The 24,877-nt window shown below is 42.0% G+C and overlaps 1 protein-coding gene across 2 annotated transcripts in view; it reads left to right on the top strand.

The window, feature by feature from the left end:
* The first annotated feature begins 2,818 nt into the window (after positions 1–2,818).
* MSRA (methionine sulfoxide reductase A) overlaps positions 2,819–24,877 on the top strand; it is a 291,902-nt gene continuing 269,843 nt past the window's right edge. Inside the window, exon 1 of one of the 2 annotated variants that reach the window (XM_065835518.2) lies at positions 2,819–3,014. In XM_065835518.2, coding sequence (XP_065691590.2) covers positions 2,885–3,014 — 130 coding nt within the window. In that variant the 5' untranslated portion in view covers positions 2,819–2,884. Of the gene's footprint in view, positions 3,015–21,247; positions 22,614–24,877 lie in introns of those variants that run through there. The other variant, XM_065835520.2, reaches the window with a different exon arrangement.

Below are 24,877 nucleotides of genomic sequence, written 5' to 3'. Positions count from 1 at the left end.
TTATAAATCAAAAGATAATCAGGTTCTGCTGCTTGCTTGGACAGGCAAATCTGTCTTAAGAAAACGTTTGCAAGCTAGAATTTAATTTTCAGACTACCCAGATCTCAACGCACTGAATGAGAGGACAGCCCACACTTTGCTGAAACATAAGCAGGATTTATCTAACTTTAAAACTATCCTGTTTCCACGGAGCCAAGAAGCACTTCTGAAAATCAGCAGGTTTAATTTGTCTATTTTGCGCATCAGGGCTCCAAAAGATCTTGGTTACTTCATCCGCAAGGCCAAAAAGCCAAACCTGAGTCTGTTTATCCACCCTTCACCTCTGCTCAACCTCGATTCGTGCAAGAACATGGCAACGAAAATGGAACGGTGCACAAAGAGGCAGTGAGGATGCTCACGGGAAAGGATTCAGGCTCATAGGTAGATTAATTCTTAAGGGAAAATTGCTTTGCAACCATCCTGATATTAACTGGTGCGTTTTTGAAAAACACATTGATGGCAGAGAGCGGAGTGTGCATAGGTATATGATGAAACATAAAAAACAGTCAGTATAAAACCACTGGATGTCATCACCTTAGTGATGCACAGGCAGGAAATGGCAGCGTGACTCTAAGTGAGAGAACAGCTAATTAGGTGAATGTGTTTTAAATCAAATTCACACTTTGTGACCGAGCATTTCTGATTCTTACTAACTCGTACTGTCAAAATATCAGTTAGTTACCTTATGCATCTCTACTCACTCATTATTTGGCGGATTTTCCTCAGGTTTTTGCAAGAGTCTTTTGGAGGTCACCAGAGGTCCTCTCCAGTCCTCATCTCCATGATTCTGAACATAGCAAAATTTAACAAATCTTCAAAAAACGGACTGCAATCTGATTCTAAATGTATCACAATTACACTTAAAAAATGGCCTGCAACCTTGGGGCTACTTGTGCTCCAAGAGGATGTTGTTCACCTTGCACAGAAGAGTGAAGCTAAAACCAGAGCTGGGACAGCTTACCTCTCAGGTTCCCATCTGAATTTTGAATTGTAAAGCAAGCCTGACCCCTAAAACATTAATTTCCTGCTTCTCTAGATTCTTTTAGGAGCATCTGGGAATTCTCAGTATTGCCATATCCAGCTTCTTTATAAATATGAATTAAATTCTATGTCTCAAGAGTATCATGTCATGTAAAATCCAGCTTGATTATGAGCTGAATGGAACAGCGTTGCTTTGTCACAGACCATTTTTTGAGAGAATGATCCGGCTATCCTCTCAGACTGGGCATTACTCTGTCATTTTATCATCTTTCCTCCCATTCAGCAGCAATCCCACTTTTTCAAAACCCTCCAGATGAATTTCACACTGAATTACCATCATGTTCTATACGTTTTTAAGATTACTGGCATGTATCTATAAGTTCTTTGCTTCTTTTGCCTGTGCGTCGCCTTTTCCCATAGTCTGAAATTCTCCAAGCAAGACCCCTGCCTGGTTCACAAACTCCCTTTGCAGGGTTTTGTACAAATTTCTCTTCTACTGACCATATGCATAGAACGAGCTTAAATTGTTCGAAAGCCAAAACATTGCTCTAGTTTCTCTAAGTGTTTTCCTTTAGAAACCTGATGGTGTTTTATGTACAATATGCACGGAGGCAGAGGCCGTGGTAAAAACAAACTGGGTACAAGTGTGCTAGGGGCTCCAGAGCAAGGAGCACATCACACAGGTGCTTACAGAGTAACCTGGGGACAAGGTCCAGCAGCAGAGCTCAGGGAAAGAATCACAGAATGTCCTGGGCTGGAAGGGACCCACCAGGATCATGGAATCCAACTGCTGTCCCTGCAATGACAACCCCACAGTTCACACCGTGTGTCTGAGGACGTTGTCCAGTCTCTTCTTGAACACTGGCAGGCTTAAAAAGGGATGTTTTTGGGTGGGTGCATACAAATGACGGCACAAACCCCCTGAGCTTGGGCGTCGGGGTGACCTGAGCCGGGGTGTCCCCTGCAGAGCACACACTGGCAGGAGACACAGATCTGGGAAACACAGAGTTTCACGGATTGGAAGGGACCTGGAAAGCTCATCCAGTGCAATCCCCCCATGGAGCAGAAACACCCAGCTGAGGTTCCACAGGAAGGTGTCCAGGCGGGTTTGAATGTCTGCAGAGAAGGAGACTCCACAACCTCCCTGGGCAACCTGGGCCAGGCTCTGACACCCTCACCCCAAACAAGTTTCTTCTCATATTTAAGTGGAACCTCCTGTGTTCCAGTTTGCACCCATTGCCCCTTGTCCTATCACTGGTTGTCACCCAGAAGAGCCTGGCTCCATCCTCCTGACACTCCCCCTTTCCATATTGATCCCCATGAACAAGTCACCCCTCAGTCTCCTCTTCTCCAAGCTCCAGAGCCCCAGCTCCCTCAGACTTAATCATAGAATAGAATCACAGAATAGAATCAATTTGGTTGGAAGAAACCATCAGGATCATTGAGTCCAAACATGACCTAACTCTAGCACTAAACCATGTCCCCAAGAACCTCGACTAAACACCTTTTAAACCCCTCCAGGGATGGTGACTCCAGCACTGCCCTGGGCAGCCTGTTCCAATGCCCCACAGCCCTTTGGGGAAGAAATTGTTCCCCACATCCAACCTCAACCTCCCCTGGCGCAGCTTGAGGCCGTTTCCTCTGCCCCTGGCGCTTGTTCCTGGGGAGCAGAGCCCGACCCCCCGGGAGCAGCGGGACCGAAGCCCGGGGGTGCTGTGCGGACGGACACGGGACACTCGGCGCTCCCCGCCTCCGCCCGGCAGGGGGCGGCCCCGGGGCCTCGCGCCGCCCTCGCGCCACCGCCCCCCGTCCCACCGGCCGCCAGGGCCGCTCCCGCTCCCGCTCCCCGCCTGCCCTCGGGGCGATGCCGGCAGCGCCGCGGCGCCTCCTCCGCTCGCTCTGCAGCTCCACCGGCAGCATGGGCGACTGGGCCTCCCGGCTGCCGCGGCAGGAAGAAGCGCTCCCCGGCAGGAGCCAGCGCATGGCGGTGGCAGGTAGGGACGCTCCCCCGCCGGCACCGGGGGTGGGGAGGCGGCTGTGGGGGCACCGGGGCCCGCTCAGCGAGGGAAGCGGCGCCGCTGGCTGCGGCGGGCACTGCGCGCATGCGCTATGGCGGGGCGGCTGAGGCGCCTGCGCGGGCCTCTGAGGGGACATGGAGGGGTTGTGGCAGTTGGAGAAGTTCGAGATAGGGGGTTGCGACATGGCGAAGGGAGGGAAATGTGACACGGAGGGGTTGTGGCATGCGGGGGGAGGAATGTGACATGATGGGGTTGTGAAATGCGGGGAGGGCGGTGTTTGTGAGGCAGCGGGAGTTCAGGTGAGAGCCCTGAGAACGCGCTTATTTAGCACCACAGTGAGGTTTCCTGTGGTAAACCCAGGAGTTAAGTGCTGGAGAGGGTCCAGCGCAGCCACCAAGATGCTGAAGGGAGTGGAGCATCTCCCGTGTGAGGAAAGGCTGAGGGAGCTGGGGCTCTGGAGCTGGAGAAGAGGAGACTGAGGGGGGACTCATTCATGGGGATCAATATGGAAAGGGGCAGTGTCAGGAGAATGGAGCCAGGCTCTTCTGGGTGACAACCAGTGACAGGACAAGGGGCAATGGGTGCAAACTGGAACACAGGAGGTTCCACTTAAATCTGAGAAGAAACTTGTTTGGGGTGAGGGTGTCAGAGCCTGGCCCAGGCTGCCCAGGGAGGTTGTGGAGTCTCCTTCTCTGCAGACATTCAAACCCGCCTGGACACCTTCCTGTGGAACCTCAGCTGGGTGTTCCTGCTCCATGGGGGGATTGCACTGGATGAGCTTTCCAGGTCCCCTCCAACCCCTGACATTCTGGGATTCTGTGATGGAGAAGGGGAAAGAAGTGTGAAATGCAAGCCAAAACCTGTCATGCAATTGTCCTCAGTGACCTGGAGCCAGCAGCACCTTCCAACTCCCACCATCTCTCCACCATGAAGATGGTATTTTACACAGGACACTTGCTCCATGCTATGACCAAATTTCTGCCATTTTTTCTTAGAAAACTCGATGTATGGAGGATGTAGTGCTAAGTTAACATTGGACTTGAAGATTTTAGAGATCTTTTTGAACCTAAATGATTTTAAGACACAAAATCAGCAAAACCGCATCCTCTGTTTTCATGAAAACTCAAAAACTGCTATATTTGAGGTTTACTTTAGTTGAATGGTACTTTTCTAGCTGCTGTGGATATCCACTCTCTGGTGAAAAAACACTTTTTCAAGAGAGCATCTGGACTCTTGGTCACGAGCTGCAGTTTAAAACTAACTTATATATCCTTGCACAAGTATACAGGAGGGCATAGACACAAAGCATTTGCATAAAAACCAAATCAAGACTGAGACTTTCAGTCTTAAGTAATACAAAGCATACAGGGAACCGCAACATTCTGACATTTCCAGTGCTCACAGGGATTATTTCTATGGAATAAAATAGTAGAAGCCTGACTTTACTCCCTCCCTGACAAGAGGGCTCCCGTGGGCTAAAACCAGCTCGATTTCCAAACTAAATAACATATTCTTAACAACCCAATGTACTTCTCTTTTATTCCAATGTACTTTCTGTGATTCTGTGATAGCTGGAACGACCAACAAGCACATACCTGTTTTTCCTCACATGAATTCCCTGTTTCATTTTTAGGGCCCTAGTGGTCCCATTCAGGGTTTCAAACACATTACCTTATCCCTTTTAAATAATAATACCTCAAAATATTACCTAAGCACAGCGTGGATGTGCTAACCTTAATGTTTGCTAAGTGGTTTTGAGTTCTTCAAAAATAATTCTTTCAGTGATTCATTATTTTGAGTGAATGTGTGCTCTCAGGTAAGCAAAGTATCAACCAAGATTTACATAATTGGGCCTCCTGGAAACTAAAACCATTGCAAGATGGCTGTTACCACTGTTAAAGAGGAATTATAGTGGTACTTCGATACATGCACGACCTTTCTCCCATTATACAAGGTGTTTATTTACAGGCATCTTTGCTCTGGGCACCAAAGGTCCCTAATGAAGTCTATGAACTTAGGGAAATAAAATAAACACATAAGGTACATAAGTGCTGGTGGGAGAATAATAAATGGATGATGACATAAGCTCAATGTTTGAGGGCATAGTAAAATCTTACGTTGTATAGATATTGGGTAACATGCTGAAGGTTGTGGTGAAATTAAAGGTGTCTGGAAGAGTGTTATGTCTGATGTGGGGAATGCAGACTCGAAAGAGCGGTGCAGAGATGGGATTAGGGCAATGAACTCTAGAAATGATACTGAAAGTTGTGCTTTGTCTAGATTAAAGTGGCACCTTCACATTGTTTGGGGATAAAAACCTGGCCAGAAGACACACTAGGCCCATCTTATGCTCTGTAACTTATAGATGGAGCTATTTTGTGCTGCTGTACAACAACATCCTCTTAAGGCTAAATATGACACTTTTTGGATGTTATTCTATGACTAAACATGATTTTATGTATTTAACAACGTCATGGAGCTCCAAGGAACTGCAGAAGTTAAAATTTTTCAGGTGTAAACTCCTCTCAGGAAAGAAAGGCCATTTAAAGTTTAACATCACATTTACTCAGTAACATTTCTTTCTAGTTTACCCTTCACCAGCTGAAACGTTTCCAGCGTCGGCGAGCTCTGTAGGTTTATGTGCCAACCAACCTGATCGTTGACCTTGCAGACGTTTGCTTTTTTCTTAACGTGTCTCGTGAACTGAGGACCCAATACTGGACATGGTCACCGGAGCAGATCACACAGGGTCGATCCAGGTGGGTTTGAAGGCTCCACACCCGCTCTGGGCAGCCTGGGCCAGGCTCTGGCACCTCCCAGCAAAGAAGTTTCTGCTCATGTTCAGATGGAGCCTCCTGTGTTTCAGTCTGTGCCCGTTGCCCCTCACCCTGGCATTGGGCACCACTGAACAGAGTCTGGTCCATCCTCTTGATACACACATTATCTTACAGCGGTGCAGAATTTGTGCTTCTCCTTGTTGACCTTCATGAGGTTTCTGTTGATGTACACCTGCACTTTTCCAAGGTCTTGTTAGCCTTGCCCTCAGATTTGCTGAGCGTGTTTTCTATCACATCATTCATGTTATTCTTTAAGATATTGAATGATATTTGTCCCAGCATCAGCCCCTGGGGTAACCCGCTACACGCCAGACATCAAGATATTGATCGCTGCCTTTTCACTATGGTGGTTCTGCCAATTTTTGATGTATTCAGTGCCTACCAAGTCTGTTCTTTAGCTTTCTCAGCTTCCAAATTATGCTGCAAGAGATGTTGTCAGAAGCCTTGAGAAAGTCAATGTGTGTTACATCCACTGCTTCGTCCTCAGCTGCGTAGCCAATCTTTTAATCATAAAACCCGACGGATGGAGCGTGATTTGCCTTTGGTAAACATGCCGGCTATTCCTGATGACTTTCCTGTTCTCTTTGTATTTGGAAGTGATTTTTGAGGACATACACCATGATCTTCCCTGTGACTGAACCGAGGCTGAGCAACCTATAGCTCCTCAATCCTCTTTTTGCTTTCATTAAAAAAGGCTGTTACTGTAGCCCAAATCTTGGTATTAATATCAGAGATCTCTCCCAGTTACCGATATTCATCTAGATATCATTATAACTAGATCTGTCACACATTTCTGATGGTCACATCAGTGAGATTCCTTCACAGCCCTGCAAAACTCCATGTGGCTCCTCGAACACATTAGTAATTATAACCCGTTTTTCCCCCACGTTGCTGCTTTTCTTTCTGATTGTGCCAATGGATGGAGAGGTTTTGGAACGGAGTTTGCGAAGATTTCAGCAAAAGAGGTTTTTAGCACTTTCTGTGCTACTTTTAGGCCGTCTTCTGTATTCATCGATGCACCTGGATTTTCTCTGAGCTCCTTTTTACTCTTGTCATTTTTTGTGGAATTGTTTCTTATTACCATCTATGTCCATAGTGACCCTGTTTCCCCAAAAATAAGACAGGGTCTTATATTAATTTTTGCTCCAGAAGATACATTAAGAGCTTATTTTCAGGAGATGTCTTATTTTTTCCATGAAGAAGAATCTAAATTTATTCTTGAACAAAAAAATCAATGTTTATTCAAATATAGTTATATCATCACATCCTGGAACATCATGATTGCTCTTCAAACTCTGAATTCCAGCATGAATTTCTTGTGACTCTATAATCTTTATTTCTTTTGGGGGTATCTGCTTTTCTTGGTGAGGGGTCTATCTGTCCTGCTGCATTCTACTGCCAATTAATTGTACTTCACTTAAATATATAGCTGCCTGTACACTATTTAAATTGACTTTTTAATGAACTGTAACTAGGGCTTATTTTTGGAGTAGGGCTTATATTTTGAGCATCCTCAAAAATCCTGAAAAATCATGCTAGGGCTTATTTTCGGGGTAGGTCTTATTTTCAGGGGAAAAAGGGTAGTTCTCACTCCCATTTTGGCCTTTCTGATTTTGTCTCTAAATGCCCAGGCAATGCTTTGATCTACCAGTACTTATTGTTTCTGCTTGTATGCTCTCTCTTTGCATTTTCGTTCATTAAGCAACTCTGTGCTTCTGATGGAATTCCCAGTTTGTCCACCTGATCTTTTGTTCCGCAGTTCTCTTAACAAATTTCTGCACTTCTGGGCTTCCTTGGTGCCTCCCGCACGTTGTGTTCGTTGTGTTGTACCTGCTTGTGCATTATGTGGGACTTGACCTTGGCTGTGTAACTCCTTTTCTTGTTTTATCTTAAGGTTATTACTAATTTAGGACCTGAGTCTAAGAAAATTATGCAGTTAAACCTTCTATATTCCGCAGATTTCTGTGAAGTGACTGCAAGTGGTTGGTTTGTGATACAAAGGGTTCTGTTTGTAGAAGTTGGTTCAACGGGGATAAATTCCAGGATATGAGTTGAAAACAATACAAATGTTAATAAGCTTCAGTTACTCTTTTTGTAATTAAGTTGGGTTTATCTGATCTTCAACAAATTTCACGCTCTGGGAATTAGAGTTTGTTATGCTGTTTTGTTTCATTGCAGTAGAGCTGCTGCATTTATGTTCGAAAATGATTTCTTTCATATGATTTCTGTATAATGGTGCAATACAATGTTGTGCTTTATAGTAAAATCGCTTATTATTTAATGCTTCTACCTTTCTAGTATAACTCTAGTTTTCAGAATTAATTTTAGTTACATTACTGCTGAATTATTACTGTGTTTTATGAGTAGGTGAGTATATATTGCTTACACTATTTAATTATTTTATTTTATGATAGTGGTAGGAGCACTAGTCAAGGGGCCCTAATAATGTAGAGGGAACCTCCTGTGGAAGACATTGTGTAATAATACATACATATACACACAGAGAGACTATTTCTGCTAGATAGCCTGAGATAGCAGTGTGTAGTAAACTAAAATAATATTTTGTCCTGTTGGTGCTAATGAGAAGTGTCAGGAAATATCTTCTCTGTCTCTGTGGTCCCAGCTACCCTGTTCCCCAAAAAATAAGCCCTACCCTGAAAATAAACCTATCTGTCCTGCTGCATTCTAATGCCAATTAATTGTACTTTTTTTTTTTTACATGTATAGCTGCCTGTACACTATTTAAATTGACTTTTTAATGAACTGTAACTAGGGCTTATTTTTGGAGGAGGGCTTATATTTTGAGCATCCTCAGAAATCCTGAAAAATCGTGCTAGGGCTTCTTTTTGGGATATACAGAACGTAAACAGGTATTTTATGGGAACTACTTTACTTTTCCTATTCTGTCCCTTGCCTGCTGAAGCAGCTCTTGCTTTTCACAGGACGCAGACAGATCGGATTCCGCCCAGTTGCCTCTGTATGCGTGAAGAATAGCACACTTGATAATTTTACAGGGAGTAGATTTCACGAGAGATTTTGAAATGAGATGATTTTAGGTATCATATGTCCTCTTAAGATTCGCTTCATTAATTTTTAATGTTACATTTAGCCAGACATCTCTGGAAGCTTAATAGTTTCCAAACACAACGAACATTCAGAAGCAGAAATAACACTTTAGATTGTTTTACATCTATACCTGGTTATTTTATTGGAACTTTTACCCATGCTTATCTTTTTTACCATTCTTAAACCACTGAAGAGAAATTATTGTGCTCAGACTAGTGGCCCATGGTCTAAAATAGAGATGCTTGAGTGAGGTTGTGCCACAGAACAAGACCTACAAAGGAAATACAGTTTCTTTTAAGATTTAGAAGGATTAATTTCTTAAAGTTTTCCACCACTTTAATTACCTGATAGGCCCATTTTTACTGCCGTTTATGTGGAATATGGACCAAAAACTTGGAGATCTGACTTCCATTGAATTCCAGTTCAGGAGTGTGTTGAGTAACAACCTGGAGTTCAGGTTCCAGTTCAGGAGTGTGTTGAGTAAGACCTATATATGGTCTAGTGTTTCTCAAATTTCAGTTTACCTTTCCAATTCAGAAGAGTTAATTACTTATTTCTTCATTCTAAGAGATGGTTTTTGCCTCAAATACACTCAAGCCATCAGTATCCAGAAATTATTAAATTTATTACAATTTCACAGCGTATGCTGAGATTCAAATGAGAGAGGGTATAAGGCAGAGTACATTTCTTTATGGAAGCACCTCACCCCCAGTCATTCTTTATTATCTGAAAGGCAACTTTTGATATTTGTAGTTGCATGATCTTTGCAGGTAGGTGTAGAGGAATTTGCTTGGAAATCCTGTCTGTAATAACATATTATGGCTTTTTCTCTTTTTCACCTTGTCAGGTATTTATATCTTGACACTACACAGCTTGTTTTCAAGCCAAGTGCACAACTATAAATATTGTACTGTCATTGGAAAACCAGGAATTACTTTTTGAACACCCATTACATTGAAATTTTGGAAGGCGTCACGATGTTTTTATTGTTTGCGTGTGCTTTTTTTTGCTCTTGGCAGCTGGCAAACAGCAACAAAAAGGAAGTCAGCTTGCACTTGTGATACTTGATAGATTAAAAGCATATAGAAAATAGATTTACAGAGCTGCACATCCAGAAAGTCTGCCCGGGTTTCTCCTGGCAACAGCGCGGGTTGCTGGGAAACACAATGACTTAAATGGGGAGAAACTTCACCCAAAAGGGTGAAGGCAAATAAGGCTTGAAGAAGACTCCTCTTGCTGATACCGTAATTTCCCTCTCCAAACTGAAAAATAAATCCAGAGGTTCTTTATTCAGAGGATTATGTGTGAATGCTGCTCTGAGGATTCGTTCAAAGTTGTATGTTAAAGGAGGATAATTATCTTTAGTCAAAGGTAGCGGCGCGGTACACAGGATTCAATAGCTTCTTGTTGCCACAGTTTCGAAAAGCGATGTAACGTCTGAATTTGCCAGATTTCTGTTGTTAAATCAACCTGTCAATTATGAGAATTAAATGCAAGGGTTACATTTACACAGGTTATTTTCTTCACTGGAGAATACTTTATATTATTTTGTGTGAATCCTGGGATACACTGGTCTTTGGCGAATTGTGTCCGTTTATCTTTAATGCAATTTTAGCGTGAATGACATTGACCTGACATTTAGGTAATGTTCTGATTTCAACTCAGAAAACAAAAAGGTTGAGAGAAACATCTCAACTTCTTCACTTGGTCTCCATGCTACTACTTAAAAACCTTTCATGCTTGGATGCTAAATATCTGTGGCACCAGCTCTGCTTTCAGTTGTGTCTGTGTAACTCGGATGACCAAATCTTCTTACTTTTCAATATGATATTGGGTTGACTTCATCTTAGTCACACTAGCACAAAGTGAGCATATATCATAGAATCATAGAATGATTTGGGTTGGAAGGGACCTTAAAGATCATCTAGTCCAATGCTGCCATGGGCAGGGACATCTTCACCAGCTCAGGTTGCTCAGAGCCCCGTCCAGCCTGGCCTGGGATGTCTCCAGGGGATGGTTCATCCACCACCTCTCTGCCCAACCTGGGCCAGGCTCTCACCACCCTCCTGGGGAATAATTTCTTCCTTATGTCTAATCTAAATCTCCCCTCTTTCAGTTTAAAGTTATCACCCCTTGTCCTGTCGCTACAGGCCCTTGTAAAAAGTCTGTACCCATCTTTCTTGTAGGCTCCTTTTAAGTTCAGAAAGGCCACACTAAGGTTTCCCTGGAGCTTCTCTTCTCCAGCTGAACACCCCAACTCTCTCAGCCTGTCCTCCCAGCAGAGCTGTTCCAGCCTTGCATCATTTCTGGGGCTCCTCTGGCCCCTCTCCAGCAGCTCCATGTGTGTCCTGTGCTGAGGACCCAGACAGAGCTGGACCAGCACTGCAGGGGGGTCTCACCAGATTGGAGCAGAGGGGCAGAATCCCCCCCAAACCTGCTGCTCACGTTCCTTTTGATGCAACCCAAGATACTGTTGGCTTTCTGGGCTCCGAGCACATGTTTCTCATTCATGTTGAGCTTCTCATCAACCCGTACCCCTAAGTCCTTCTCCTGGGGGCTGCTCTCCATCCAGCCTGTGTTTGTGCTTGGGGTTGCCCCGACCCCGGTGCAGAATCTGGCACCTGGCCTTGTTGAACTTTGTGAGATTCACATGGGCCCATCTCTCAAGCCTGTCAAGGTCCCTTGGGTGTCATCCCTTCCCTCCAGGGTGTCATTGGCAAACTTGCTGAGGGTCACCCAGTCCTGCTGTCCAAGTCTCCAACGAAGGTGTCAAACAGCACCAGTCCCAATACCAACCCCTGAGCAACGCCACTTGTCACTGGTCTCCCCTTGGACATCAAGCTGTTGACCGCAACTCTTTGAGTACAACTATCCAGCCAGTTATCTACCGAGTGGTCTCTCCGTCCCATCCGTGTCTCCGATTTAGAGACAAGGATGTTGTGTGGGACAGTGTCAAACGCTTCACACAGGTCCAGGTTGGTGACTTCAGTTGCTCTTCCCTTACCTACCAAACCTGTAACCCCATCGTAGAAGGGGGAAGATTTAGGAGCTTATGGTGAAGACCAAGTTGGTTTTGAATGACGGGCTGCTATGGCTGTTCACGTACAAGTAGGCATTGCTAAAATACTGTGGTAAATCAGGTTGCGCCCCGCATTGGACATGTGTAACACTCATTTGGTGGATGTACATCACAGGTTGCCTGTTACTCCTTATCTTTGCACACCAGATAGCAGAGGATGGGGAGAAAACCTTGGTTTGGCTTTATGTTGTACCAGGTACTGAGCTGGGATAGAGCACTGGAAGGGCCTGTGTGTGCTATTCGATTGCTGCTGCAGGTACCGCTACAGCAATACACAGAATTACGCTTTTACAGGTAAAACAGGCCCTTGCATGTTTAATTCATCACCTGGTGAATGTCCAAAGGCATTTAAACCAAATGAATAGCACCCCCAAAATGCTTCTTTGTTCTTCTGGCTGCAAGGAGAGCGTCCAGTGAGCTGCTCAGACAGAGGCATCTATATTATAACCAACTAAAGCGTGATGGCGTGAATTCTGTCTTCGCTACCATAGGCAAACAGATAATGCCCAATCTCCAGTTGACTTGTATTTCAATTCTGTAGCAGTTTGATGCTGGTTATACCATTGTCGGGTCTCTCTCAGTCTTCTGGTTGGAAGGGTTTTCCAGGAGCAGGTTGCTTTGGCTATTTAAATAAGTTCTTTTAATTTTGACCCTATTATTTATTGCTCTTCTCACCTTATTTTGTGTCTGCACACTCATTTGTCTCCTTGATGAGAGGAGAGTGGGTCCCGTGCCACCTTTTGCTGTGTTCTGTTCAAGTAAAGCTGTTTTAATCTCATAAAATGGGTTACTTTGAAAAAAGCAAATTGTAATAATACTTTTCAGCATGGTAGAGCTCTGTTATGTGTGGTATTCTTAAAGGAAAGGGTAGCTGCGATGGAGACTCATTCAGACTGGATGTGCTCATGATTTACGTTGAGGTTCCAGGGACGGATGAGCTCATTGTAAGCCAGGTGTGGATTTATAGCGTAATAGCTACTCCAGGTAACTGCCTGCGTGGATGCCTTTGTTGTGCAGTGAACACAAGGCAAACTGTCTGTGTTTCATTGCAAGGTAAGCTATGTTCCATTTACTCCAGGGTAAAAAATTACAGTTACCACAAAGAGATGCTCTAATACGTGAAGAATTTTGTTTGTGTGAATCATTTTTATCTTCTCTGTTCTTTCCCAGAACAGTGCAAAATTAATTGAGGGAATAAGGTTATTTAATGACTTATCCCTGTAGTTGGTATTCGGTATGAAGCCTTACAATTTTTTTCTTGGCCAAAGAATTATTCTGCTTGCCCTGAGTCAGAACTGGCTTTTTTTTCCCCCTACTCTCCTCATCAAACACCAGTTCACAGAATCATCATTTTTCCCTTCTTTTCTTGGATTTTCTTGGTTAATGTTTGTACACAATGTTTTCAGTAAGAAAGAATTTCCCAAACCAGGTTATGCTAAATGAGAGTGAAGTTCACATGTGGAACCACAGAAATGCAGCAGCTTTGGTTCCCTCAGAACCCCCAGGGAGTCCAATAGTAACACTCCTCATACTTGATTTGAAAGAAAATAAGTGCAGAATAGACCTTATATTAGGTTCCTGTAATGCAGATTTAAGGTTGTTTGAATGTTTTAGCTGTTTACGTCTTAGTCCTTTTGCATTTCTCTGACGTGTAGCATTTACTCTGAATTTTCTTGGCTTAAAAAGCTTCTGTGGTTTAATTAATGTCTTTCTGTCAAATTTATACCTTCAAATTACAATGGTGTACATCGCCTTCACTTCAGTTCTATGCGATTTTTATTACATTTATTTTTCCTTTGCAACCATTGAATTATTTGGCTTGTAATTTGTTGCGTGATAGGTGTTGCGTGCTAATATGTTATTTATTCCGTGTAGAATTTTAGTGGCATGGATACATTTGTACATTGCTCTTATTTTGTTACTTGCAAATTTTTATGATACCTATGAAACTTGTATTTAAATTCCTAGTATCATTAAAATAATACATGTAAATAAGTCTGTAGTTCCAATAAGATAAAAACCTGTGCAATATTGCAGTTTCTCATGTATTACTCGTTATTGCAGATATGCAAAATTGGAGTTAGTGGTATTGCATCCATCTGGGTGAAGAGATTATTTCAGTCTTATTTTCTGTTGAGAAATGTGACGAAGTAGATTAGATCTGTATTTTTACTGTAGTTTGGGCTTGATTTTTAAGGAATTTGATTTTCCAGGAGCCTCCAAAGATGTTTTAGGGATTTCTGGCAAGACTCAGAAGCAGAACTGTAGTGGGAAATATTCTTGTGTCCCTTAGTGTGAGACAGAAAGCTCTTATTTTGAGGACAGAACACGCTGCTTGGGGGTAGAGATTTGATGTGTGAGACATTGGTAACTTCTGCTAGGAACCCAGTGAGAAAGCAGGAGCATCGTGCCAGGGCTGCTGGTTCTGATTTGATGATGAAAGTGCTCATAGAAGACCTGAACATCATTGAATCATAGAATCAATTGGGTTGGAAAGACCTTTAAGATCATTGAGTCCAACTGTTAAGCTCACACAGCCAAGGCCACCACTACTCCATTTCCACCTCTGGTCACGAGGTGGGTACGAGCCTGGTGAAACCAGGGCCAAGTTGCTGCATCCTGAAGATTTCCATAATAAATGATTTGGAAAAGATGTGGTTCCCTGTTTACTCTTTATTGTGGAATTACTTTATATCTTCAATGATTTTGGGCAGGTGAAAATGAGTTTATATAGACGTGTTTACATACAATCACATAAAACCATGTGTAAATATTTGTATAAATATATACAGGCACTCACATCTGTATATGCTTCTATAGGCAGCTTTATCACAAAAACTTATGGCTGGAACATACACATTGAACTCATCCTTTGCCAGACCACAACCTACTTTGACCACAGACCTGTGACTAAATTTTCTAGGACCAGGTCTACATTTTCAAAGGAGGCTTGGCGTGGGTCAGTACCATAAAGCTGCGAGCAGGGACTGGCTCAGCACCTCAATCTGTTGAGATCTGAGATGCCTTAAACCCTGCATGGGGAGAGAGCTGGGACAGACGGCATCAGCCTCTACAGCCTTGTCCGTGCAAAACAGCGTTTGTTACTGAATATCATATATGAAAGGGCCTTTCCCCTTACAGGGTTCACGGTCCTGCACCTACTTGAGGTACTCGAGACTTTAGTTTCCTGAATCATAGAATAGTTCTGGTTGGAAAAGACCCTTAAGGTCATTGAGTCCAACCATTAACCCACCCCTGGCACTGCCCCATGTCCCTGAGAACCTCATGTCCGTCTGTACAACCCTCCAGGGCTGGTGACTCCAGCACTGCCCTGGGCAGCCTGTTCCAATGCTTCCCCTTTGGGGAAGAAATTGTTCCTAAAATCCAATCTAACCCCATCACACTTGTGCTCCAGCCCCTTCCCCAGCTCTGTTCCTTTCTCTCAACTCGCTCCAGCACCCCAAGGCCTTTCTTGGCCTGAGGAGCCCAGAGTCCACAGCCTGCTCCATAATCAGAAAACACTCAAGTACCACTGTGGGTTGTTCGGTGTTTTCCATAATTGGGCAACTCTGGCTGTTGGGCAGGAGAAATGTTGCGACATTGCACCCCTGTTCTCGAAAGAGAAGCACAGGTTGGTTCTTGTTACAGGCAGCGCTGGCCCATCTGTCTTTATTGAGGCATAATCTGGATGATGTTGATGTTTCTCCAGAAGTCTTTCTGTTTCTGGCATTCCCCATTCATCTTTTACTATTTACAGGCTCAGAAAGGCATTTTTTTTGTTCATCAAACATTGAACTCGTGAGAATTTCATCCCAGAACTTGTTTGTACATCTGTGGCTACTTCAGCGGATGCACAAAGCAGGAGTGGAGAGGACAGAGGACGATGAGCTAGCAGGACAGGATGACTCCAGACAGCCCTTGGGGACATTAAACTGGAATGCAGGGACAGGGACTGGTACCTGTGGTGTTGCAGAGTAGGATAATCTGGGTTGGAAAGGACTTTGGGGGATCATTGATTTATGAGATCAGTAGATTGATAGCTGATCTTCTTCTTCTTTTATTTTCTTCTTCTTTCCTTCTCTTCTTCTTTTCTTCTTTTCTTCTTTCCTTCTTTCCTTCTTCTCTTCTCCTTTTCTTCTTCTCTTCTTCTTTCCTTCTTTTCTTCTTCTCCTTCTCCTCGTCTTCTCTTCTTCTTCTTCTCTTCTTCTTTTTCTTTTCTTCTTCTTTCCTTCTTGCCTTCTGCTCTTCTTCTTTTCTTCTTCTTCTTCTTCTTCTTCTTCTTCTTCTTCTTCCTCTTCTTCTTCCTTTCTTCTTCTTATTTTATTCTTCTTCTTTTCTTCTTCTTCTTCTTTTCTTCTTCTTCTCCTTCTTTTCTTCTTCTCCTCCTTCTTTTCTTCTTCATTTCTCCTTAATTTCTTCTTTTCTTCTTCTTCTTCTTCTTCTTCTTCTTCTTCTTCTTCTTCTTCATTTCTTCTTAAGGATTCTCCTTCTTACTTAAACAGGGATGGTGCAAATCTACTTGTGCGCTTACTGAAGTTGACCTGATGTGTGATGGGGAGCAGAAATGGAACCTCATCTTAAAGAGGTTGCACTCAGACAACTTCTAATAAAATAAACTGCTCGTAGAGTAATAATGCTTAATTTTAGTGTATCTTGAGTGCCAGTTTGCAAAGTTACTACTCAGAAAGGGAGCAGGAAAAAAGCTTTTTGAATGAGAGAGAAACGATACCATCATATATGTATCCTGTATGTGTGGATGTCTGTGCACAGACATTCCTGGGTAACATTGTTTTAAAAATGTTAATTATAATGGAACTGGAAAATGAGCAAAAAATTGCGCTCTCTGGGCCGATGGCTGGATGCACATCAGGAATTCTGAGATATTAATCTCTGTAGAACTATTTTAAATATTTAATTTGTGAAAATTTCATTGTTGAAGAGAACATTGAACACAAAATAAAGCCTTTTGCACCTAAATTTTACAACGGAGCCCTTGCTTAGTGCAAAACAAAGAATATGTCCTTATTCCTCACACACGGGCTGACAATTCTGAGAGGGTAACCTGACCATATTTTGGATAAATTCTATTTCTCAGTTATTTGACTTTTCAGAGCAGCATTTTTCCTAATCACTGAAGATACTTGAGAGTTTCTACCCACTTCATTACCAGCCTATTCTCCCTCTACCCAAGTTCTCTGTAAGTGGATTCCATTATGAGTAACTCCTGCATGTATTTTTCATGTTGCACACTCTAATCGCTTTTCCAAATGACAGTCACAAGTGCCTGTGAAGCTGGGTTCCTAACATTTTGATTTTTGTAAGTGTCTGTTTATTTAAATTGGGGTGTATTTCAATTGATTGTCATCATCTCTCCATGAGAACAGCCCGGGTAAAAGTGGGATTTTTTTCTGTCACATAATATACTTTCACACTTAAATAATAAATCAACAAAGCATCTGGCTCCAAAATTAGACTCCTAAAAAACCTCAAAGGAATTGGTTTCACTTGTCTCTAATGGGAATACCCAGAAATGATAACAGGGGGGTGAGAGCAGAAATGCTGATAGAGTTGGCCCTGACACGACAAACGTGCCATGTTCATAATGTGTTTATTCTTAAGAATAAAATGTTTTGGGGATATCAAGCTCATGGTGCTGTCGAGGAATATTCTCATAACAGGTGGTCAGGATGAAGTGCTCCACAGTTTGCATTGACCCACAGCATTTAGGTTCTGTCGATGACAAAAAGGGAAATAAGTATACCCAACATTAAAGTTTTAAAAGTAGCTATTTGGGGTTGAAGTCTCTTGAGTTTTCCAATGAATAAAATCCCTCTTATATCTACAAATACCTGTTAACACTTGTATGTTTGTATTATCTGTATTTAGGCATGTGAATCATTCTCTCGTGTTAGTTCTTCTCATAGGACTTACCTGGTAGATTTACCTTCCCTGCAGGAAAGTCTGTGGTTATCTGTTAAAAAAGGATCAGCCTTGTGGGTGATTTTTAGATGATATTCAAAATCAATCAGCTTAACTGAGTGAGTCGCTTTGTCTGTTCCCAAGTTTTCCACTTGTGAGCTGGGAAATCAGGCTTATTTGACAGGGATACTAGTGCGGGTATCCACATAGAATAGTTTTGTGAGGTACAAGAGCATTTGAGTGGGATGCAAAACCACGTGAATAAAGGGATTTTTGAGAAAAGGCAGAATAAGAAGATACAGAATCATTTTGGTTAGAAGAGACCATCAGGATCATTGAGTCCAACCATAACCCAACTCCAGCACTAAATATTGTTCCTAGGAACCTCATCTAAGTGTCTTTTCAACCCCTCCAGGGATGGTGACTCCAGCACTGCCCTGGACAGCCTGTTCCAGTGCTTTACAACCCTTTCTGGGAAGAATTTTTTCCTAATATCCCATCTCAACCTCCCCTGGTGCAACTTGAGGCTGTTTCCTCTCATCCTTTCATCAGTAGAATTTTAAATGCAGAAATCCTGGGGGCTTTGAGGTGAAATATAGAAAAGAATTTGAATTGAGTGATGAGCAAGGCACAGGAAAATACGAATTTTTTCCCGATTCATAAAAAAGATCAAAGTGATGTGTAAGATACTGCAGACGAATAAATTTCTTTATGAGCACGGGGATCATGATTGAAGGACATTGACGGGTATTGAAGGACAGAGCTACATGTTGTTCCGTAATGTTAAACCATTCAACAATGAACAGGGTGAAATTTGGACTAGAGATGGATGGAGAATATGTGGAGAAAGATGAAGAATTCAACTCTTCTTGTATTTTGTGCATTGGAACATCAAAAACCTTGATATTGTGTGAGTGGGTCAAGGTACCTGAGATACCAGTACTGGACTATTGTGACCTCCCATGGAAAAGACCACCATCTTGGTGGAAGAACATGAAAAAAAGTTCCCAAACCCCATAATTTGGAGAAGGTTTTGTGTTTTCTTCCTATCTGGAGGATATTGGATTAAGCGGAACACGAGATTGATCTGGCCTGGAAATGGTTTTATGGGAAGCAGGAGAAATTGGTTGCATTGGAAAGTTTTGACAGCTCAAATTGAAAGAAGATGCACTGTGTTTGGAGCGGTGTATATTGAGAGACAAAATGAAGCTCTTCATCCTATTAGCAAGACTCTTCAGGAAAACATTTGCCTCTAGAGGATATATTTATTTTTGCCACCTTATTTCAGTAAGAATCATGAAGGAATAGTTAAAATTGTTCATCTCTGTTGGAATTATATGTTTTTTTTGAATATGGCTGGAATACTCTGTTGTCAATCCATAGCATTTTTGGAGGAAAACTAATGAAACGCTGAATTTCTAAGAGTGACTGCTGAAGTAGCGGAGCCTTTCAGAGGTAATTCCACTGACAGCAATTTCTGTGTCATCTTTTTGTTCCCATATTGATGCCTGATGGTCTTTCAGTGAAGCCAAACTGATGCATCAGAGTTTTCTGTCAAGTATGCAATGAAATGGAGGAATTATACATAGGTGTATTTTTTAACCAAGTTACCCATTATAATGATGGTAGGTGCTTATTGAAGTGATAGGACGTGCAATATTTTGAGGGAAAACGTGGTTTTGAAGCGAATGATGTTTATTGTGAAGTTCGGAGGCCATTGGGAAACACGTGGATAGGGCTGTTATGGTCGTTGCCAACAGGGCAAGGGAAACATTGGGAGGATGTCTCCTTTATCCACCTGTCTGAAGGTCAAATAATTCACCTATTAAAATAATCAGTAATTAAGATTATACAATCTCTTGCAGAACATAGCAGGAGGTTTTTCTCATAAGACCTAACTAATCTTGATCTTTGTTGTTGTGGTTCAACTTGTTTGATTTCTCGTCCTGGTCGCGGTGGTTACGTAGAACCATTTCTGTTCTCCATTTTAGTACCGTCTTTTTTGGTATTTGGAGGCTGCTGGCAATTTTCTCCTTGGTTAAACAGCTGTAGTGTGGGATTTAGCACTGGTTTCAGACCCAACTTTAGATATCTGTGTACAGGTATCTGCTCTTGTTATATTCCACGGACGTTTAACCCTGGAGCGAAGCCTATAGAGCTTGGTTTATAGGCTAAACAAATGGGTGGCAAACAAAACTGGCTGATAAATTTACTAAGAAGAGGTGTGAATTCAACACCTGAATTCTTGGTGTATCGCAGACGTGTATGTGACGCAAAGATGGGACGTGCCATACAAATTAAATGACTTAAGAGTTTTCCCAAACCCATCCAACCATCTCTTTGGCCACTGATCTGCTCTCCAAGGACGTGAATCTTAACCTCACACTTTTAAAACTCCTGAGAAACAAAACCTGGTCCTGCGGTGCATTGAGGAAGAATATTTTGCCTCCTTTTTTTAACCAAGTGAACTTTATCCGCACATCAAACCTTTGGGACAATTCTATCGCTAAACCCAAATAACAACTTCACCCCTAAACATCCGGGACTCTCTGTTGAATTTGTCAGCAAGAAAACAGTCGTATCCATGGACTTGAAAATTATCCACTCAGGGAAGTTTTATTTTCTTTTTTCTTTTCCATATAATCTCTTTTGCTCGTTAATATAGTGCATATGTTTTAAAAAGTTGGCATTTTGCCTCGGCAAATAGCTCCAAGGTAAAAGAAAGTGGATTTCTCTAATTCTCCTCATGCGAATTCTCGTCATTTGGAAGGTGTTGAACGAAGTCCAATTTTCTATCCTTGCAACAAATCATTTCCCAGCAAAGTTAACTGTTAATGCTTTGCCATTTCTCCTGTGAATGCCACTAAAAGAACTCATGGTTTTGATTTAATTGAATAGATAATTGGCATCTAAGGATGTGTGGAGCTGGCTGAAGATTCAGCTGGGATCAGGTTTAGTATTATTAAGCTGATTTTTTATTGATAACTGGTAGTTTTCAAGCTGGAGTTTAGAAAGTTAAAACGTGCGTGATTCTCGAACGTGATCTTAATGCCAATCTCTACGTCTCCTGCTCCCGGCGTCTACCCGTGCTTCTCCGGAGAAGGCAAACAGATGATTTCAGGGAGTATTTGGCGCTTATTAAAACGGCACGTACGCCCGCCTTCAAAAGAATCTGGATTTACTGCAGGTTGCTCGTGTGTCGCATGCGGACATTTGCAGCGAACAGATTTCTCATCGCCGCCAACACTGAATGGCTTCCAGCGCTAAAAAAACCCCCCTTACACCCGTTGTAAAAGGTAGGAAACCGTGCAATCCGTACGCCGGTTTGGCAGAAGAAGCGCTCGTCGGTGCCAAGATTTGGTCGCCGACCCTACAGTTTGTTATTATATATTTTTTTAAAGCTATTAATCGATTCGCAAAGAGCATCTTTTGGATTAAAAAAGCCGGGGATTCAGACAGGCTGGCACAGGCTGGAGCGCGGCCAAGCTGCTCGGGGAGGCTGCCGAGGAGAAGGAGAAAAAAAGGAGGAAAAAAAAGGCAAGACTTGGCACGGCTCAGTCAAATGAGCTCCTTTTGTCTGCTCTCTCGGCTTGAGCTTCGGGAAAGAAAAACCGGCCTGGGCTACAGCAAAACTCCCAACTTTTTGGGTTTTCAAACTTCGACTGCTTTTTAAGCCGCTCGGGCTGGTTGAAAGTGGTGGGACGTTAAATGACGTTGGGTTAGCGGTGGCGAGAGAAATAAAAGACTTGAATGAAGCCTCAGTTTGTACACTTGGGAAATACAATATTTGCTTATTTCTTTTTTTAATATCTCTGAATAAACTCCAAGGGAACCGTTTAACATGGAAGATGATAGAGGGACTACCTAAATCAAAGGGAGAATTGTCATTTTTTGCAACAACAACAAAGTTTTCATGGACGTGAATCTGCTTTAAAACCCAACCTCACCTCCTTCGGACTATGTTCAGAATGGGAATTTCGGCTATAAGCTCCAGATACGAACTTTTAATGGAGCCTCCTTAAAGATTTCGGCTCACCCAGCAATGAATTAAGAGTAGAGAGAAAGTTGTGACATCTTAATATAAAAGTGAGTATATCCGTATTTATTTTTGCTGCTTTGCTGTCCGGTTATTAGTGCCAACACCAACAAGCAGAGCGAACCGAAAACACCCAAAGGGCAAAATTAATAAAGCAAAGCACAATTCTGCTTGTCTAAAACATTTATTCCGGTGCATCTTGCATGTGAAACTGCTGCATTTTCTACTTTGAAAGGCGAGATGGATAAATACTGACTTGTGCCAAGCGAGGAATGTTTCGAGATGATGTGGCTTTGAACTGCTGACACTGGGTATAGAAACTTGGATGTGTAGTTGCGATACCTGTTTGCTGGAGATGGTGAGAATTCAAACCCTGCTCTTTTGGATTAAAAACCCAACAGTCCGTGGCGATTGCAGCGTGGATGTCTCATGAATTCAATCAGATTAACGACCGAAAACTCCATTGTTTGATTTCTGCTGGCTTTGCAGTGGGGCAGGTGCCTTATTTTGATTTTCTAGCACGCTGCCTATTAGGCCTGGATGTGCTTGGATTATAACACAGCTGCTGTGACCATCAGCTTCATTATTTCAGAGAGTAACTGGAAAGCATAGATTTTTATGGATCGTCTTCACTTCTAGTAAGTATTATCCTACGCTTATAGAATAGATTGCTCAGACGTGTAATTTCTGGCATGCTGCACATTTCCCTAATTCTTATGTGCTGAAAGGGAAGAAACAACATTAATGAAAAACATTTTAACAGGAACGCCTTTATATTTCAACTGTACATTTTGATGACTGCTAGAAATAACCGGCCTTTTTGATAGGTGAAAGCACTTGGGTTTCTTAATATATTAAATGGGTTTCGTAGGAAGATATGTCAGATTTTGACTACACCAGTGAACCTTTTGCAAGAGACTGTAGTTAAATAGTGGCTACGATGCTGTAGTGATGCCCAGTTGCACTGAAACCTTATAAATGGTTTCTGAAAGCTTTTTACTTCACTGAAACCTTTTTAAATGACCGTGTGCGGTGGTGGGGAAACGGGAGATGTGATGGAGCCAAGTTTGCGATCACAACAGGGGAGAAGTTTGGCTGTTTGGCTGCAGATTCTGAAACGAATTTGCTCTCTTTCTTAGCAATAACGTGTCAGCTCTAAGCAGATGCTGTTTCCTTTCATCACGACATTTCAACCCAAATTTTTACTATATATCCCTATTAAAAGCCGGAAGTATATAGAAAACATTGTGGTGCGTCTAAGTGAAAACAAGCTGTGAATATTAGAATAACTCGATTTCTCTCCGGAGTATCATGTCAGAAATGATTTTCAGGTTTTAACCATGATCAACATGTGAGTCCTTGCAATGCATCGACAAATAGAAAACATTTGCACGAATATTTGAACATTGGTTGGCACTGAAGTGACGACAATTTTCAAAACTTTGCCGTTGAAATTCTAGTCAGCACGTTTTGGTTTCCTAAGTGAGAAATACACCATTGCAGATTGCTTTTGGCCTCCAAATAAAGTGGTTTTGCTTTCTGCTAACCCCTTTGCTTTTCAAAGCTCATCTCAGTGTGTATTTTTGGGAAATAACCCCATTTGGCAAATTAAAATCACAATTGAAATGGCATGGTTGGTTCCACAATGTCGATTGGATTGCGTGAAACTGTCATTTGTGAGCGTGATTTGACATGGTTTATAGTATTTACATAGTTCATTAACAAACTACGTAAGAATTTGAAGTTTCTCTGGATACTCTAATCAGATTATCCATGATCACCATTCATTTATGATGCTTAATTATTGGCGAAGTTTGAGCAACTTGTGTTTGATTCTTAATGAATCATTAAGCTATATATTGATCTTGATTGTACAGTTCCTTAAAGTGGTATATTTTGATGTGAAGAGTATTAGAGTTTAGGGTTTAACTTGATTTTCCTTATGAAACTACAAAGGCATAATATGATTTCATGTAGGAGCATCGCGTTTGATGGGCCTATGTCTGATCTCACTTGTGTGTATTAATAATATATAAGCCACGGTTTACTCTTCTGGTTTTAGTGCTATCAAAGCAGGTTGAGATCAAAATGGGACTGCAATGGCTCCGTTTGTGCCTTTTATATTTATATGTGTAAACCGTTAGATCACAGATTTGTACAAAGGTTGAATGGGCGCTCACTATGAACCAATGTGTTTATTGGACAAGGAAGAGATTCTCAATGTAACTATGGATTTTTTATAAGTACGGCTGTAGGATAATAATATATATGCTAAAATACAATATATGCAGATTTTGTGTGTTTTTTCACATGCCGATATCCATGGAAAATGCTAAAGATTGCCCTGATTTTCTAAACATGGTGTAACTCCATATTCTGCCATTGCTGAGTTAACCTCAGTTCTATATCCAATGGTTTTTAAAACTCTACATATACTTTAGGGCTCTTTTCCATTTACCATTTACCATGTACCATTTACCATTTACCATGTACCATTTGCCATTTATCATTTACCATTTACCTTTTACCATTTACCATGTACCATTTACCATTTACCATTACTCCAGCATAATTGCTTGTTTTGTCACCCACACATGGCAAAGCATTTTCTCTCTGTTCAGCGACTTTCCTGCTGCTGGTGTCATCATTTTAATTATTCCATATAACCATAGCAAGTATTTCTTCAGATCTCAAGGTATATAAAACCATAAGTGCATTCCTAGTATTTTATTTGTAACTCCAGCCCAGTCCAAGGTGGAAAATGGTCACAGAAACTGCAGGAAGAAGGTTGTATAATCTATCATCTATACCTTATAATAATTTAGCTTGGGTGGAAATCCACTCCTTTATTCCAACTGGAAGCAGAGGCCACCGTCTTTATCCATGCAATATACATTTTGAG

The sequence above is a fragment of the Patagioenas fasciata genome, chromosome 3 (genome assembly GCF_037038585.1).
Source record: "Patagioenas fasciata isolate bPatFas1 chromosome 3, bPatFas1.hap1, whole genome shotgun sequence".
In the NCBI taxonomy this organism is placed as follows: Eukaryota; Metazoa; Chordata; class Aves; order Columbiformes; family Columbidae; genus Patagioenas; species Patagioenas fasciata.
This window is presented reverse-complemented; position numbering and strand designations above follow the sequence as displayed.